The 17382-nt window shown below is 48.4% G+C and overlaps 1 protein-coding gene across 4 annotated transcripts in view; it reads left to right on the top strand.

Moving 5' to 3' along the window:
* The window catches only part of ZNF333 (zinc finger protein 333), a 32864-nt gene extending 15919 nt beyond the window's left edge, over positions 1-16945 (top strand). For 2 of the 4 annotated variants that reach the window (XM_030936941.1, XM_030936939.1), the window contains 7 exons: positions 207-323; positions 1843-1930; positions 11386-11474; positions 12114-12240; positions 13010-13105; positions 13641-13717; positions 14212-16928. In XM_030936941.1, the coding sequence (XP_030792801.1) occupies positions 228-323; positions 1843-1930; positions 11386-11474; positions 12114-12240; positions 13010-13105; positions 13641-13717; positions 14212-15309 (1671 nt within the window). In that variant the 5' untranslated portion in view covers positions 207-227 and the 3' untranslated portion in view covers positions 15310-16928. Of the gene's footprint in view, positions 1-206; positions 324-1842; positions 1931-11385; positions 11475-12113; positions 12241-13009; positions 13106-13640; positions 13718-14211 lie in introns of all 4 variants that reach the window. The other 2 variants (XM_010361556.2, XM_030936940.1) reach the window with 2 other exon arrangements.
* Positions 16946-17382: the final 437 nt, after the last annotated feature.

Genomic DNA, 17382 nt, shown 5'->3' with positions numbered 1-17382 from the left:
TTGGCCAGGCTGGTCTTGAACTCCTGGCCTCAAGCAATTCTTCCACCTCAGCCTCCCAAAGTGCTGGGATTATTGGCATGAGCCACCGCACCCAGCCCCATTTGCCTTGACATCTGGCAGCCCTAAGCCCCAAACCAAAGGTCTTTTGGGCCGAGAACAGCTGCAGTGCTACCTCTGTCCTGCTCAGCATCCTCCTGTCTTTTCAGGGGCCGGGGCTGTTCCTGAGGATGCAGCTGGTGCCCTCTATAGAAGCGAAGGAGACACCGTTGACTCAAGAGGACCGGCCAGCTCTCCAGGAGCCACCTTGGTCTCCGGGATGCACGGTAAGCCTGGGAGAGGTTCACTGTGATGGCACCAGGCGCAGTCAGGAAGGCCTGGGGTGTGGGGTGTCTGTAAATTGGGGTAGGGGAGGGAAAGGAGGGCGTCTGGGGCCTGTAGGAGGCCCAGGCTGTGGGCTTGGGGTGTTGCAGTCTGTTTCTGTGTTGAATATACTTGTCCCCAGGGTGATGGCGGGCTCCAGGGTGGGTCCTGGGGGAGGGTCTGGTTGTTGGACTGTGGGCCCTGCCTTTCCTGGTCCAGCCTTTTTTCTTCCTGTCCTTCCACCCCAGTCCCACTGCTTCCATGACCTTGAAACGGATGGGAACTGGCAGGTCCTGTGACCTGAGCAGGCTCAGGGAAGCGAGGACCTCTTGGCTCAGGGTCCTGTGTGTCCTTACCAAGGCAGAGAGAGAATGGGAGAGAGAGACGCTGTAAGGCAAGGGTTGCTAACCCCCAGGCCGTGGACCAGTGCTAGCCCCTAGCCTGTTAGGAACCAGGCTGCAGAGCAGGAGGTGAGCGGCGGGCTAGCATCCATGCCTGATCTCCGCCTCCTGTCGGATCAGCAGCAGCACTGGATTCTCGGGGAAGCGCGAATCCTATTGTGAACTGCCCATGTGAGGGATCTAGGCTGCAGGCTCCTTATGAGAATCTAATACCTGATAATTGAGGTGGAACAGTTTCATGCCAAAACCATACCCCCACCCTGGTTTGTGGAAAAATTGTCTTCCATGAAACTGGTCCCTGGTGCCAAAAAGGTTGGTGACTACTGCTGTAAGGCACATCCTGAGCCCTGCACGAGGAGAAAAGGCCTCCTCCCACTTGTCCCTGCCCTGTTCCCTCACCCAAGGGACCTGCTGCATGTAACCCCCAACCCCCATCCACCACCAAGTCCTGCCAGCGTTATCTCCAAAATGTAACCCACCTCCAGCTGCCCCTCCCGTCCCCGCTGCTGTCCCCCCTGCCCAGAGCCACTGTTAGCTCTCCTGGACTCTAGGTCGGCTCCTGACAGGCGCCTGGGCCCCACCCTGGACACAGAAGCCAGAGCGATCCATTAGAAGTGCAAGTCAGGTCAGACGTGTTTCCTTAGCAAGCAGCTGCCAGCAGAGAAGAGTTCACATCCTACTCCAAGGAGAGGTCTTCCTCCCAGAAAAACTCACTGACTGCCTGCTCCTCATTCACGCAGGTCCACCTCCAAGCTCCATCCTCCCTCTACCCCTCAACCTCCTGGCCATCTACACCCCACTTTTTTCCCAGCTTTTCCCTGACTTCTGGAGCCTCCTTGGAGGGTGCCACCTTCCCCAGCCCCTGCCTGGGCACCCTCTCTCCAGGCCATTTTGGATCACAGTGATTAGCTTTGTATTTAAGGATTGGGTAAATCCTGACAAGGTAAGTGGGTCTATCTGTTCTTTTATTAATATGTTCCCCAAAGCAGGATCAAACATGCACATTCATCGGGGTGAGCAGGTGTGAGTGGACCCCCTCAGCCTCTTGACTCTAATCTGTGACCCCTGTCACTCTGTGCAGGGACTAAAGGCCGCTGTGCAGATTCAGAGGGTGTTGATACCAGTGCCTACACTGGGCCACCCCGACCCGTGGGTGGCCGAGGATTCTGGTGAGTGAGTGCCGCATGGAACACGTGGCCAGAGGGCCCTGCTATCCTTGTGTTCTGTCCAGGAACTTGTATCCCATCCTGCCTACATTTCCTCTGACTGCAGGCACTGCCCTGGCACCGTAGGGAGAGGATGCAGAAAGCTTCTCTCGTTATTTGTGTGTTTAAGCAGGAGGGCACTTCCAGTGACAGAGTTTTCTGTTAAGAAAGAGAGGGTTCACTCAACCGCAGGAAAAGGCCAGACCTCTCTTTGGCAACATGAAATTCTTGACTACACGATAATATTGATTTTTGAAAATTATGATTGAATTTACTAGAAATGGCCTGTGTTTTAACTGGGTTTTTAAAAATGAGGTTCAGGCTGGTTGCAGTGGCTCATGCCTTTAATCCCAGTGCTTTGCAAGGCGTGGGCAGGAGGATTGCTTGAGGCCAGGAGTTCGAGATCAGCCTGGGTAACATAGTGAGACCCCTATTTCTAAAAAAAAAAAAAAAAAAAAAAAAAAAAAAAAAAAAAAAAATTAGCCATGGGTGGTGCCTCCTAAGTCCCAGCTACTTGAGAGACTGAGGCAGGAGGATCGCTTGAGCCCAGGAGGTCAAGGCTGATGTGAACTACAATTGCTTTACTGTACTTTGCAGCCTGGGTGACAGAATGAGTCCCTGTCTCTAAAAAAAGAGGTTAAAAGCCACTTCTCCTGAGAAGTGGGGAAGAATTTAATTCCAGAAGACAAATAACATTTTAGCTTTAATGGTAAGGTGTTTGTTTTCTTCCAGTTTGCCTTCTAGTAAGAATAATAAACTTTGTTTCTTAAAAGTGCCATCCACTCTTGTGTCTGGAATCTCTGTTATCTTCTTGACAGGGAACAATTATTAGATCTAGGTCATGTGTTTCTCTTCAGTATATTTTTGGTAAGCCTTCTGGGCTAGGCTCTATTTTGTTACTTCTTCTTCTTCTTCTTTTTTTTCAATTGAGACAGCATCTCGCTTTGTCACCCAGGCTGGAGTACAGTGGTGCGATCTCGGCTCACTGCAACCTCCGCCTCCCGGGTTCAAGCGATTCTCCTGCCTCAGCCTCCCGAGTAGCTGGGATTACAGGTGTGTGCTACCATGCCCGGCTAATTTTTGTATTTTTAGTAGAGACAAGGTTTTGCCATGTTGGCCAGGCTGGTCTCAAACTCTTGACCTCAAATGATCTGCCTACCTCGGCCTCCCAAAGTGCTGGGACCAGAGGTGTGAGCCACCGTGCCCGGCCTATTGCTTCTTGAAGTGGGTAACACTACCATTGTCGTCTGGTGGTGAGATGGGGACCAGGAAACAGTCACAAAGAAAACACTGACCCCTCTTCCGTGAAGCTCACAGTCCGCTGGGTGGTCAGAGTTTGAAATGAATAACAGAGTCCAGTGGAAGCGTGTTGTACAAGGACTCCATCTCAGGGCACAGGGGAGAGTTCTGGGAAAGGATGGATATTTAAGCTTAGGCCAGGGTTTCTCAACTGCAACACTGCTGATACTGGGGCCTGTTCACTCTCAGTTGTGGGCCGTCCTGTGCATTGTAGGATGTTGAGCAGCATCCCTGGCCTCAACTCACTAGATGCTAGGAGTGCTTTTCCTCTATGAGTTTGCCAGGGCTGCCGTATCAAAGTTCCACCAGCTGGGTGGATTAAACAGCAGAAATATGTTGTCTCACTGCTCTGGAGGCCATAAGCTTGAGATGAAGGTGTTGGCAGGGTTGGTTCCTTTGGAAGCCTCTCCTTGGTGTGTAGATGGCCATCTTGTCTCTGTGTCTTCACATCCTCTTCCCTCTGTACATGCCTTTGTCCAAATGTCATCTTCTTGTGATGGGGTTTGGATTTGTGTCTCCGCCTAAATCTCATGTCAAATTGTAATCTCCAATGTTGGAGGAAGGGCTTGGTGGGAGGTGACTGGATCATGGGGGTGGACTTCCCCTTGCTGTTTTCTCTTGATAGTGAGTGAGTTCTCATGAGATCCGGTTGTTTAAAAGTGTGTAGCACCTCCCGCTTCACTCTCTTCCTCCTGCTCCAGCCATGTAGCACGTGCCTGCTTCCCCTTTGCCTTCTGCCACGATTGTAAGTTTCCTGAGTCCTGCCCAGCCATGCTTCCTATACAACCTGTGGAACTAGGAGCCAAATTAAACCTCTTTTCTTTATAAATTTCCCAGTCTCAGGTAGTTCTTTATAGCAGTGCAAAAGTGGACTAATACATCTTTTAAGTACACCAGTCATATTGGACTAGGGCCCGCCCTACTGACACCATTTTGTTTTTTTTTTTTTTGAGACGGAGTCTCGCTCTGTCACCCGGGCTGGAGTGCAGTGGCCAGATCTCAGCTCACTGCAAGCTCCGCCTCCCGGGTTTACGCCATTCTCCTGCCTCAGCCTCCGCAGTAGCTGGGACTACAGGCGCCCGCCACCTCACCCGGCTAGATTTTTTTTTGTATTTTTTTAGTAGAGACGGTGTTTCACCGTGTTAGCCAGGATGGTCTCGATCTCCTGACCTCGTGATCCACCCGTCTCGGCCTCCCAAAGTGCTGGGATTACAGGCTTGAGCCACCGCGCCCGGCCTACTGACACCATTTTAATTTAATTATCTCTAAAGACTCTATGTTCAAATATGGTTACCAGGGGTGAGATAAGATACCAGGGATTAAGACTTCAAGATGTGAATTTTTGGGGTAATACACTTCAGCTTATAACATCCACATACCCCCTAGTCATGAAAAGCTAAAATGTCTCTAGATGCTACAGACTGAATTGTGCTTCCCCTCCCCAAAGTTTGTGTTGAAGCCCTAGTGTCTCCCCTGAAGGTGCCATGGGAGATGGAGCCTCTAAGGAGGTGATAAAGGTTAAATAAGGTCATAAGGGTGAAACCCTGAACCAACAGAACTCATGCCCTTACAAAAAGAGGAAGAGACACCAGAGCTCGCTCTCGCCCATGTGAAGACACAGCCAGAAGGCAGCTGTCTGCAAGCCAGGAAGAGAGCCCTCACCAGAAACCAACCATGCTGGCATCTTGATCTCAAACTTCCAGCATCCAGAACTGTTAGCAGCAAATTTCTGTTAAGTCACCTAGTGCATCGTATTTTGGAATGACAGCTCGACACCAAATGTACCCTGGGGGACCAACCCTGACCTAGACCATGATAAATACTATAACATTTAGCTTGGTCAGGTGTTGGGCTATTGGGAGGTTCGGAGAGAGGATAACAGGCTTAGGAGTAACATTGATAAAATTCCCCATGGAGCAAAGAACCGGTTGCATCCAGGGCCCATGGAAGATGCTGTGAAGGGAAGAGGGAGAAGTGGAGAGAGAGTGGTGTGAGCTGATTGAAGAAGAAGCAGGTTCCAGATTGTTCAGGGCTTGGAAGTGCAGGACAAGAACCTTGACCCATGTTCTAAGCCCACTGGGAGCCAGTGATGTGTTTAGGTGAGTGGTGCAATGCACCTGTGATTTTTTTTTTTTCTTTTTCTTTTTTTTTGAGATGGAGTCTCACTCTGTCACCCAGGCTGGAGTGCAGTGGTGCAATCTCGGCTCACTGCAAGCTCTGCCTCCGGGGTTCACGCCGTTCTCCTGCCTCAGCCTCCCGAGTAGCTGGGACTACAGGCGCCCACCACCATGCCCGGCTAATTTTTTGTATTTTTAGTAGAGACGGGGTTTCACCGTGTTAGCCAGGATGTTCTTGATCTCCTGATCTCGTGATCCGCCTGCCTCGGCCTCCCCAAGTGCTGGGATTACAGGCGAGAGCTACCGCGCCCGGCCTTGCAACTGTGATTTTAACAGAACCCCACCCCCCAGCACCTGTGAGGAGTGTGGGCTCAGCGAGGAAAGCAGTGGTAGGTGGAGGCTGTTAGGAGTAAAGTGGTGCTGGTCTAGACTTGGGGTTGAGTGTGGAGGAGGTGTGCTGGGTTCCCCCAAGACCACTCCAGGCTCGGTGATCCACTAGGAGGACTCACAGGAGATGTCGTACTCATGGCTATGATTTATTACCGCAAGTGAATATTAAGCAGAATCAACAAAGGGGGTGCCGGGCACGGTGGCTCACGCCTAATCCCAGCACTTTGGGAGGCCGAGGTGGGCGGATCGCTTGAGGCCAGGGGTTGGAGACTGGCCTGGCCAACATGGCAAAACCCCATCTCTACCAAAAATACAAAAATTAGCCGAGCATGGTGGTGAGGCAGGAGAATCGCTTGAACCGGAGAGGAGGAGGTTGCAGTAAGACTCTGTCTCAAAAAAAAAAAAAAAAAAAGAAAAAGAAAAAGAAGAAGCAAAAGGAAGCCCAGAGGAAACCAGACCCAGGCTTCCAGAGTCCTCTCCGAGCACAGTCGCACAGGATAGACTTAATTCCTCTATCGCCAAGTTGTGCCAGCATCACGTGCGATGTTGTCTACTAGCAAAGCTTATTAGAGACTGAGCGCACACCGTTTTCACTGGCCAAGTAGGCTGACTTGAGGTACAGCTCAGAATGTGCCTGTCTTAGTTGGTGCGTGTTGCTGTAAGGGAATACCAGAGTCTGGGTGATTTATAAAGAAAAGAAGGATAGGCGCAGTGGCTCATGCTTGGAATCCCAGCACTTTGGGAGGCCAAGGTGGGCCGATCACTTGAGGTCAGGAGCCTGGCCAACATGGTGAAACCATGTCCCTACTAAAAATACAAAAATTAGCCAGGCATGGTGGCGTGTGCCTATAATCCCAGCTACTTGGGAGGCTGGGGTGGGAGGATCACTTGAGCCTGGGAGGCAGAGGTTGCAGTGAGCTGAGATTGCACCACTGCACCCCAGCCTGGGTGACAGAGTGAGACCCTGTTTGAAAAAAAAAGAAGTATATTTGACTCACGGTTCTGCAGGCTGTACCAGAAGCATGGCACCCACATCTGCTCCTGGAGAGGGCCTCAGGCTGCTTCCACTTATGGCAGAAGGGGAAGGGGAGCCAATGTGTCGAGATCACATGGTGAGGGAGGAAGCAGGAGCAGGGGTGGTGGGGAGGGTAGGGAAGGGGGAAGGTGCCAGGCTCTTTTTAACAACCAGCTCCCTTGGGAAGTAACAGAAGCGTACTCATTCTCTCCATGGGGGAGCATTAATCAATTCTTGAGGGGTCTGCCCCCAAATCCCGCCTCCGACACTGGGGATTAACATTTCAGTGTGAGTTTTGGAGGAAACAGTCCCTGAATTCCAGACTTTCAGAAGGAAAGTAGGTGTTCAACATAAACCTCATTGTTTGTACAAGTGGTTTAAGTGGAGGAGTTTCTCTTGTCAGTTAGGGGGGTGGGAACCTTCCTGAAATCCAAGTTCTCAGACTCCACCCAAGGGCTAACCTTGTAAACACATCTCACTAAGGAGTCCATCCAGGCCTGGTGGGTTAACTCCTTTCTGCACAGTAGGGAAGTGAGGAATGATTTAAAACACATAGAGGCCAGGCGTGGTTGCTCATGCCTGTAATCCCAGCACTTTGGGAGGCTGAGGTGGGAGGGAGGACTTCTTGAGGCCAGGAGTTCGAGACCAGCCTGGGCAACAGAGCAAGACCCCCATCTCTACAAAATAAGAACATTAGCCAGGCATGGTTGTGTGCACCTGTGGTCTCGCTGCTCAGGAGGCCGAGGAGGGAGAATCACTTGAGCCCAGGAATTCAAGGCTGCAGTGAGCTAGTCCAGCCTGGGTGACAGAGCAAGACCCTGTCTCAAAAAATGTATAGTAATAATGCATATAAAACATTTATATTGAGGAGGTTGAGTTAATTTGGTGGTTCATATATTCATTTACCAATGACATGGAGCACTTTTGTGCCAAGTAGGGTATCGGGAACAGGGTGGTAAAAGCACCCAGGCTTATTCTTACAAAGCTTCCAATCCAGTGAGGATGACAGAAAATAAACACCCATGGCTGCAATACATAGCTGGTTACAGCTGGGAAAGGGCTGCGAAGAAAGGGAAAGGGTCGTATTGGAGAAAAGGAGAGAAGGGGCTCTTTCTACAGAGGAGGAGACCTCAGGATGGGGCACTCTGAGGGGGGACATTTCAGTGGATCCAAAAAGAAAAGCCTCGACGTAGGTGTTAGCTGTAGCGGGGTGGGTGGGAGAGGGGCTTGGGGGTGAGTCCTGCCATGTGGAGATGTCATCACTATGTATTCTGATTAGTTGCTGGGATCTGTAGAGTGTCAGAGAGGGGTGAGATTTCTGATCAAAGACAGGGACAGCACTTCCTGAGATCGAGGACATGGTGGAGGACGGTGATGAGTTTTATTTATTTATTTTTTAAGACATAGTCTTGCTCCGTTGACCAGGCTGGAGTGCAGTGGTGCAATCTTGGCTCACTGCAACCTCCGCCTCCTGGGTTCAAGTGATTCTTGTGCCTCAGCCTCCTGAGTGGCTGGGACTACAGATGTGTGCCACCACACCCAGATAATTTTTATATTTCTAGTAGAGATGGGGTTTCGCCATATTGGCCAGGCTAGTCTCCTGACCTCGAGTGATACACTGGCCTCAGCCTCCCAAAATGCTGGGATTACAGGTGTGAGCCACTGCACCTGACCTAGTTTTTTTTTTTTTTTTTTTTTTAATAACAGAAATTTCTCTTTCATAGTTTAGGATACCAGAAGTCTGAAATTAAGGTTTCGACATGGGTGTGCTTCCTGTAATGGCTCTGGGGGAGGATCCTGCCTCCTGTCTTCTAACGGTGGCCTGCAGCCCTTGGTGCTCCTTGGCTTGTGGACGCAGCCCTCCCATCTTTGCCTGTGTTGCCTCATGGCCGTCTCCCCTCTGTGTCTCTGTTTCTGTCTCTTCTCTTAGGAGAACCATCGTATTGGATTAAGGGCCTGCCCTACTCTCGTATCATCTCAACTCATTACATCTGTAACAATCCTATTTCCAAATAAGGTCACATTTTGAAATACTAGGGGTTAGGGCTTCCCATTTTTTGGGGGGACACAATTCAAGCCATAGCAGTCTGTTCTCTAGTCCCCCCAAATTCATGTCCTTCCCACATGCAAAATACACTCACGTGATCCCGACATTCCCAAAGTTTTAATCCATTCCAGCATCAACTATAAGTGCAAAATCTCATCTAAGCACCATCAACTCAAAATCTCATCTCATCTGATGAGAATCCCACAACTCATGATGTCAGTCATCTACAGCAGGTATGAGGGAGACTCAGAGCGTGGTCCATTGTGGGGCCAAATTCCTCTCCATCTGCGAACCTGTGAGAAATCAGAAAGCAAGGGATCCGCTTCCAAGATCCAGTGATGGGGCAAGCATAGGATAGACATTCCCATTTCAAAAGGAGAAACTGGAAGGGAAAAAGGGGTCATGGGTCCTGAGCAAGTTTAAAACCCATCAGGGCAAATGCTAGGAGGTTTCCAGGCCTGCAGCAAATCCTCTGTGGTTGGAAGCTCTGACCTCTGGACCTCATTTTGGGTACATTCTATTCCTGTTCCCTTAGATGGGCAGAAAGATTTGAGCCAATGGTTGGATGCATGATCTGGTGTTCAGATGTGAGAGTCAGCCTAGAGATCTGGGCTTCATCATGAAGGTGTGGGAACTGACACCCAGAGAATGGGTGAGGCTGCACGGCAAGGCAGAGAGAGTTGAGAGAGACACGAAGAGGAGGGCCTGTAACCTGTGGGTGCCGGCAACATGTTGGAGGAGAAGCTCTTACAAGAAAGAGGAGGCTGGGGTTGTGATCACCGATCACAGGCTGGGTGGACTGTAAGAAGGAGGGATTGGCTAGGTGCAGTGGCTTGCAGCTATAATCCTGGCTACTCAGGAGGCTGAGGTGGGAGGATCGCTTGAGGCCAGGAATTCAAGGCTAGCCTGGGCAACATAGTGAGACCCCCATCTCTAAAAAAATTTTTAAAAAATTAACTGGGTGTGGTGGCACACACGTGTAGTCTTAGCTACTTGGGAGGCTGAAGTGGGAGGATCACTTGGGTCCAGGAGTTTGAGGCTGCAGTGAGCTATGATTGTGCCACTGCACTCCAGCCTGGGTGACAGAGCAAGACTCTGGTTCAAAACAACAACAGGAGCAACAACAACAACAACAGCAAACCCAGGAGAGATTGGATGATGAACACACATCAGTGGGATTTCCCAGCACGGATGGAGGTCACCGGTGATTCCAGGGTGGTGCCAGCCCTTGGAACGGTGGCAATGAGAAGCAAGTAGGAGGGGAGGAAGTGGGCACGGAGGGTAGATAGCCCACGATAGGAAATGAAGAGATAGAGGTAGCCCAGGGGAAAAGTGGGGTGTTATGGCTTGACTTGTACCCCTCCAAAAAGACAGGCTGAAGTCCTAACCCTGTGAATGTGGCCTTATTGGAAATAGGGTCTTCGCAGCTGTAACCAAGTTAGAAGGTCACAAGGGTGGCCCCCAATGCATCATGACTGTGTCCTTACGAGAACATGAGGAAGACGCTGTGTGAAGACAGACACAGGGAGGGGACCGTGTGACGGGGGAGGCAGACACTGGAGTGATGCATTCACAAGCCAAGGAGCCCCAAGCATCGATGGCCACCACCAGAAGCCAGGGAGAGGCAAGGAAGGACTCTTCTCAGAGTGTCAGAGGAGGCTCAGAGTGTCAGAGGAGGCGTGGCCCCGCTGAGCTTAGTTTTGGACTCCTGGTCTCTAAAACTGTGAGAGGATGCATTTCTGTGGTTTTAAGCCACTCAGTTTGATACTTTGTTATGGCAGCTGCAGAAAACATATGGGGTCAGGGATTGGGTGTGGGTCAGGTTTAAAAAGTGAAGGGAAAGGTCCCATCGGGAGGGAGAGGTGAGGATGCAGGGGACGAGGGATGATCTGGGAGTTGCTTGCTTGTCTGTCATAGGCCAGAAGGAGGATGCCTGGTGCAGAGGGAGGAGTGGTGTTGATTTGACGGCAGGTGGGAAGGAAGTTTCCTTTTAAGGCAGACCTGCAGGTTGGTTGTGGTTTATCTGCCCTCTACTTGTGGTAAGTCCTGGAGCACCACTAGCCCTGCAGTGTAGGGGGGCAGAGGAAGGGGCCAGGCAGCTGGGGAGGAAGAGCTGTCCCAAGGCTGAGTCAGGGGACAGTGGCGGGTGCTGCAGGAACTTTGGAGTCTCCCGGTGAATTATTGAGTCTATAGCTCTTGGGATATGGAATGAAGGGATGTGTGTGTGTGTGTGCGCGTGTGTCTGCGTGCATGTCTATAAGTGTCTTTGTGTGTATGCTGGTCTGTGTGTATATGTTATATATATGCACAGGTGCATGTGGTATGTAACTGCATGTATATGTGTGCATGTCTGTGTGTATGTGTGTGTATGTGATTGCATACATGTGCAGGAGCTTGCAGATATGTGTCTACATGCGTGTGTCCCTGTGAGTGTGGGCATGTGTGTGTGTGCAGATGTGATCACTCACAGCCAGGGTGGACAGCCTTGGGGCCTGTGAGTGTGCCCAGTAGGCCAGGCACCAACCCTCACACCTCCTCCCTTCTCCCCTAGCTGTGCCTGCACGGGACCCTGCCTGGCTTCAGGAGGACAGAGTAGAGGAAGAAGCTATGGCTCCTGGGCTGCCAACCGCACGTTCACAGGTAGGTAAGAACTTCTTGTTCTAAAAGAACACTGCTGTGCTCAAAGACTGGACTCGCCCTCTTCCTGTGACCTGCCTGGATCATTTCATGGGGTTGGTCTCTGTGCTTCAGGGACTGGGCCTCTTGCAGTGGGTGGCAGCAGGGGAGCATGGGCCATGATCCCACCACCTCGTTCAGACCCTCCCCAGGCTGCTGAGCACCAGGAGGGAAAACAAAGCAAGGATGTGAGCCGCCCTCATTTTGTGGTCTTCATGGTCTCACTGAACAATGAGTTGAGTCATTTTGCAGGTAGTTCCCTCTTGCCTGTACCATGCTCAGGTCTGCTGGACCCTGGGGCTAGAAGGGGGACAAATCTGCAAGAGCTTCCTGCTCCTTGTCAATAGATAAGTCCTGTCCTGAGGTCCAGGACTCGCAACATTAGTTATTGCCTCTTGCTGTTCTTACTTAAGGAGTGGAGTGTAGAGAGAGGAGTTGTAGTTCAGAGTCCTGAGCCCACGGGCAGATTCTGGGGGATCTCAGAACCCTGTCTGAAAGTCCTCTGCGTGGGGTTTCCCTTCCCCAGGCCTGCCCGCCTCCAGCATCCTCTGGCATACTGGTGGGGGTGGTCCCTGGCTGAGCTGGGATGGATGTATGTTTTAGGAACCAGTCACCTTTGCAGATGTGGCTGTGGTGTTCACCCCAGAAGAATGGGTGTTTCTGGACTCTACTCAGAGGAGCCTGTATAGAGATGTGATGCTGGAGAACTATAGGAACCTGGCCTCTGTGGGTAAGGCGACTTCATCTTTTCTTTCCTTTTTTTCTTTTTTTTCCTGAGACAGTGTCTTGCTCTGTTGCCCAGGCTGGAGTGTGATGGCGTGACCTTGGCTCACTGTAACCTTTGGCTCACTGCAACCTCTACTTCCTGGGCTCAGATGATCCTCACACCCCAGCCTCCTGAGTAGTTGGGACCACAGGCGTGTGTCATCACATCTGGCTAACTTTTGTACTTTTTTTGTAGAGATGGGGTTTTGCCATGTTGCCCAGACTGGTCTCGAACTTCTGGGCTCAAGCGATCCACCTGCTTCAGCCTCCCAAAGTGCTGGGATTACAGATATGAGCCCCTGCACCCAGCCAAGGCTTTGTCTTTTCATCACATGCTTATGCAGCAACCATAAGCTCCAGAAATTGTGCAAGTCTCGGAAACCTAGAGGTGGAAAAACAGATAATTCCCACCTTCATGAGCTTCCAGTCTACTGCCCTTTCTGTGGAATGAAGATCTTTTTACTGCTCTCTCTCTCCGTGATTAAAAGCTTTTGGGCTTCTCAAATGTATTCCCTTGGTTTTGTAGACCAGAGAGCCTCAGTGCCCTCTGGGACCCAGTGAGAGAACTTGTATTTAGTTCCTCAGTGAAAAAGTTTGGCTGTGTCCATCAGAATTTAGACACGTGCATTTTGCCCCTCCCATCTCTAGAGCCCTTAGAGACTTGAGAATATCAGCCCTGGTGTCAGGGCATGGCACAGTCCTCCCACAACATGCGTTGTTTCTCTCATGAGCAGCTGATCAACTGTGCAAACCCACTGCCTTGTCTTATTTGGAACAAAGAGGAGAGCAGTGGACCACTGACAGGGGCATCCTCTCAGACACTTGTGCAGGTGAGCCCAGGCAGATCAGGTGAGCATCAGCTCTGGTCAGTAAGGGAGTGTCCAGTTTGGAAACTGTCAATCAGGGCAATTTATTCATACGCTTGACCGAGAAGCCTGTTTGGTTGAGCTCCCTTATTAAATGCCACCTTCTTTCCTTTTTCCCTTTCCTTTTTAATCTCTAAAACTTTACATTAATCTCCTAGAAAGATTTGTCCTACTTTCTCTTCATAGTTAATATTTCCATGTGTTTATCCATTTCCTCCCCACTGTACATTCTTGCTAATATTTTTCCTCAACATTAGTCATAATCTTCATATATTTCCTTCCCATGTTCGTCTGATTACATAACTTCTCACCTAGCCAAACACCTTAAAATTTTCCTTAACTCTTAGATGTGTTCCTTCTCATTGCAATTTCTTCCCGTATTTAGGATGAGTATTTGAAAAAAAAAAAGTCCACATGTGCATTGCTTACTTTTAGGTCACCTTAATCCCACAGTTTCTTTCTCTCTGTGTTTAACTTTTTCTTCCCTAATTTATTTCAGAGCCTCAACTTCAACCCCAAGAGGCAATTCCTAGCCAAGATCCTTTTATGGAGATTCTGTCCATTGATGTGAAAGGGGTAAGGCTCACCAGGGATTATTTGTGGTTCTCTATAGTAGGATGAGTCTGGGGTTACTGTAAGTTAGAAAAGCAGCCCAAGAGCCAAGAGAGATTCAAGGCAGGAAGTGCTTACCCAGGAGGAAGCAGTTTCTTGGGAGAGAGTCCGTGAATGTCATGGATTGGTGGAAAACTAAACGTAGATCATGTTCTTACAAGTAAGCATTTTCACAGATATGACACAGATACTAAGTGTTTAAGACTTACTTTAGCCTTGCACAAATTGGAAAAATTCTGCATCTAAGAAACCCCATGAAAATAAAGAAAAGATAACTCTTTGCAACAGAGTATCCACCCTATTCACTTGAGGGAACTCTGGGTAGAAATGGTATGGACTCCGTAAACAGTAAAAGTATTAGATGTAGAACTGTCTTTTTCTTACATTCATTTCACATAGGGGAGAATGTCTGTGAATCTAATAAGGCCTTTGGTCTTCACATTTTCCTTCATCGACAGGAGCAACCTCAGCCTGGAGAAAAACTCTATAAATATAATGAACTTGAGAAACCTTTTAATAGCATCGAACCACTTTTCCAGTACCAGAAAATTCATGCTGGAGAGGTGTCCTATGAATGTCAAGAGAGTAGAAATTCCTTCTTCCAGAGCACCCATCTAATCGTGCCTGAGAAAATCCGTAGTGGGGATAAAACCTATGCATGTAACAAATGTGAAAAATCCTTCAGATACAGCTCTGACCTTATCAGGCATGAGAAGACTCATACTGCAGAGAAGTGCTTTGACTGTCAAGAATGTGGGCAAGCCTTCAAATATTCCTCGAATCTCCGGCGACACATGAGAACCCATACTGGAGAGAAGCCATTTGAATGTAGTCAGTGTGGGAAAACCTTCACAAGGAACTTTAACCTGATTTTGCACCAGAGAAACCACACAGGAGAGAAGCCCTATGAGTGTAAAGATTGTGGGAAAGCCTTCAATCAGCCATCATCCCTTAGGAGCCACGTGAGAACTCACACTGGAGAGAAGCCCTTTGAATGCAGCCAGTGTGGGAAAGCCTTCAGGGAACACTCTTCACTGAAGACACATCTGCGAACCCATACCAGAGAGAAACCATACGAATGCAACCAGTGTGGCAAGCCCTTCCGGACGAGCACTCATCTGAACGTGCACAAGAGGATACACACAGGGGAGAAACTGTATGAGTGCGGGACTTGCGGTCAGGTCTTGAGTCGTCTTTCAACCCTAAAGAGTCACATGCGAACTCACACTGGAGAGAAGCCCTATGTGTGCCAGGAATGTGGGCGAGCCTTCAGTGAGCCCTCATCCCTCAGGAAACATGCAAGGACTCACAGTGGCAAGAAGCCCTATGCATGCCAGGAATGTGGGCGAGCCTTTGGTCAGTCTTCACATCTTATTGTACATGTGAGAACACACAGTGCTGGGAGACCCTATCAATGTAATCAGTGTGAGAAAGCCTTCAGGCACAGCTCCTCACTCACTGTACACAAAAGAACCCACATGGGAAGAGAGAACATTAGGAATGGTAGCCTGCCTTTAGCCATGTCTCATCCATACTGTGGGCCCCTTGCTAATTAACTTCCATTTTGTAAAAATATAAACACATGGGGCTATGACTTTCCCTCATAATACTCCTTTAGCTGCATCTCATGTTTCAATGTATAATATTTTCATTTTGGTTTGATTGTAAGTGTTGTCTTAACCTCCATTATCATTTATTCTTTGACCCATCTATTATTTGGAATTAGATTTTTCAAAACTAATACGTGGATATATTTTCATAGAGGTATAATGACTTACAGTGAAATGCATACATCTGAAGTATACAGTTGGATGAATTTGACAGATGCATACATGCATGTAACCAATACTCCATTCCAGATACAGAATATTTCTATCTTTCTGGAAGGTTCCTGCATCTTATATGGCTATTTCTTAGTTGCCTTGTTGTTGGTGGTTTCTAATTTAATTACATGGTGAGAAGAGTATGTGGCCTCTTTGTTATTGAGTCATAGGTATTTGCTGAGATTTGCTGTTAGGTCTGGTGTGGCTTACTCTTCTAGCTGCCAGCCAAAATTGCCCCTTCCTCCTTAGAAAAGAACCTGGGTTTTCTGTTCAGATTGGTGGCATGCACTATTTAAAAGCTTCCATCGCCTGGCCGGACACAGTGGCTCATGCCTGTAATCCCAGGCTGAGGCAGGGGGATCACCTGAGGTCAGGAGTTCGAGACCAGCCTGGCCAACATGGTGAAACCCCCTCTCTACTAAAAATACAAAAATTAGCTGGGTTTGGTGGCATGCATCTGTAATCCCAGCTACTTGGGAGGTTGAGGCAGGAGAATTGCTTGAACCCAGGAGGCAGAAGTTGCAGTGAGCCAAGATTACACTACTGCACTCCAGTCTGGGCAACAGAGTGAGACTCTGCCTCAAAAAAATAATTAAAAAAAAGCTTCCATCTCCCAGCCCTTCTTGCAAGCAAGGGCAGGCCATTTCTTCTGGTCCTGGCTAGGATGAATGTGAGAAGTCACTGGATGTGACTCTGGGGAAGATGTTGTGTTCAGGGATAGTTTCATGCAGCCACATCTCTCCACTTCTTGCCTTTTGGACAAGGAGACATGATGTCTAGAGCTAGAGGAGCCCTCCTGTGACCATAAGGGTAAAAGCCACAGGCTAAGAGTGTGGCTGGAAGTCACATCCATCTTGCTTCTGTAATCTAAAAAATATTTAGGATATATTTAATAGAATTGGCATATTTATGTGATTGCAGCAGCCCTGGACTATTTGTTTCTGGATGTCCCATACATGAAAAATAGGCACTTCTTACTGGTAGAAGATGGTTTTGTTTGTTTGTTTGTTTTGTTTTTTTTGTTTTTGTTTTTGGTGGGAGGTTTATTTCAGCTGAATATAATTCCTAACTGATGCACTTAGTATATGTCAGTTTTTATGTATGCTTCATGGATGGTTGAAATCAATGTATTGTATTCTGCAAATGTCTGCTAGATCAAGCATATGTGTTTAAAAGCCATCTACACGTTTATAAATACTGATCTGTGATCTAGCATTTATTAAGAGAGGTATGTTAAACTTTCCACCGTGATTATGTATTGCTGAACACTCTTTGTCCATTCTGTCACTTTTTAAATTTATGTATATACATACATATATATGTTTTGAAGCAATGAAATTAAATATAGATACATTTTTTACATTTCCAACAAATTGTTACTTTTATTCTTATAAAGTGGTCATCCTTTTCCCTATTACTGAACATTCAACCATTCATCATAATGATAGTAAATACTTATTTAGAGTTTACTATTAATAGATAGTAGCCACTGCCTGAAGCTTCGCATCTTTTAATTTAGTCCTCATACTGACACTTCGAGGTATGTGCTGTTATCATCCCCAATTCACAGATGAGGAAGCTGAGGCCCGGCAAATTAAGGTGGGCTATCAGGGTTGTCTGGGGGGCATGTGACAGGCCTGACTCTCTCTACAGTGGCAGAGCCAGGGGACTAGTCTCCATTTTTACTTGTTCTTTTTTTTTTTGGTTTTAAAGTTCTGTTAGGTATAACTTACATAAACGTTAATAAATCTTAGGGTACACCTTGGTGAATTTTGCATATGTCTATACCCACCACAGGCCCCTTCA

Source organism: Rhinopithecus roxellana, chromosome 8, assembly GCF_007565055.1.
Source record: "Rhinopithecus roxellana isolate Shanxi Qingling chromosome 8, ASM756505v1, whole genome shotgun sequence".
In the NCBI taxonomy this organism is placed as follows: Eukaryota; Metazoa; Chordata; class Mammalia; order Primates; family Cercopithecidae; genus Rhinopithecus; species Rhinopithecus roxellana.
This window is presented reverse-complemented; position numbering and strand designations above follow the sequence as displayed.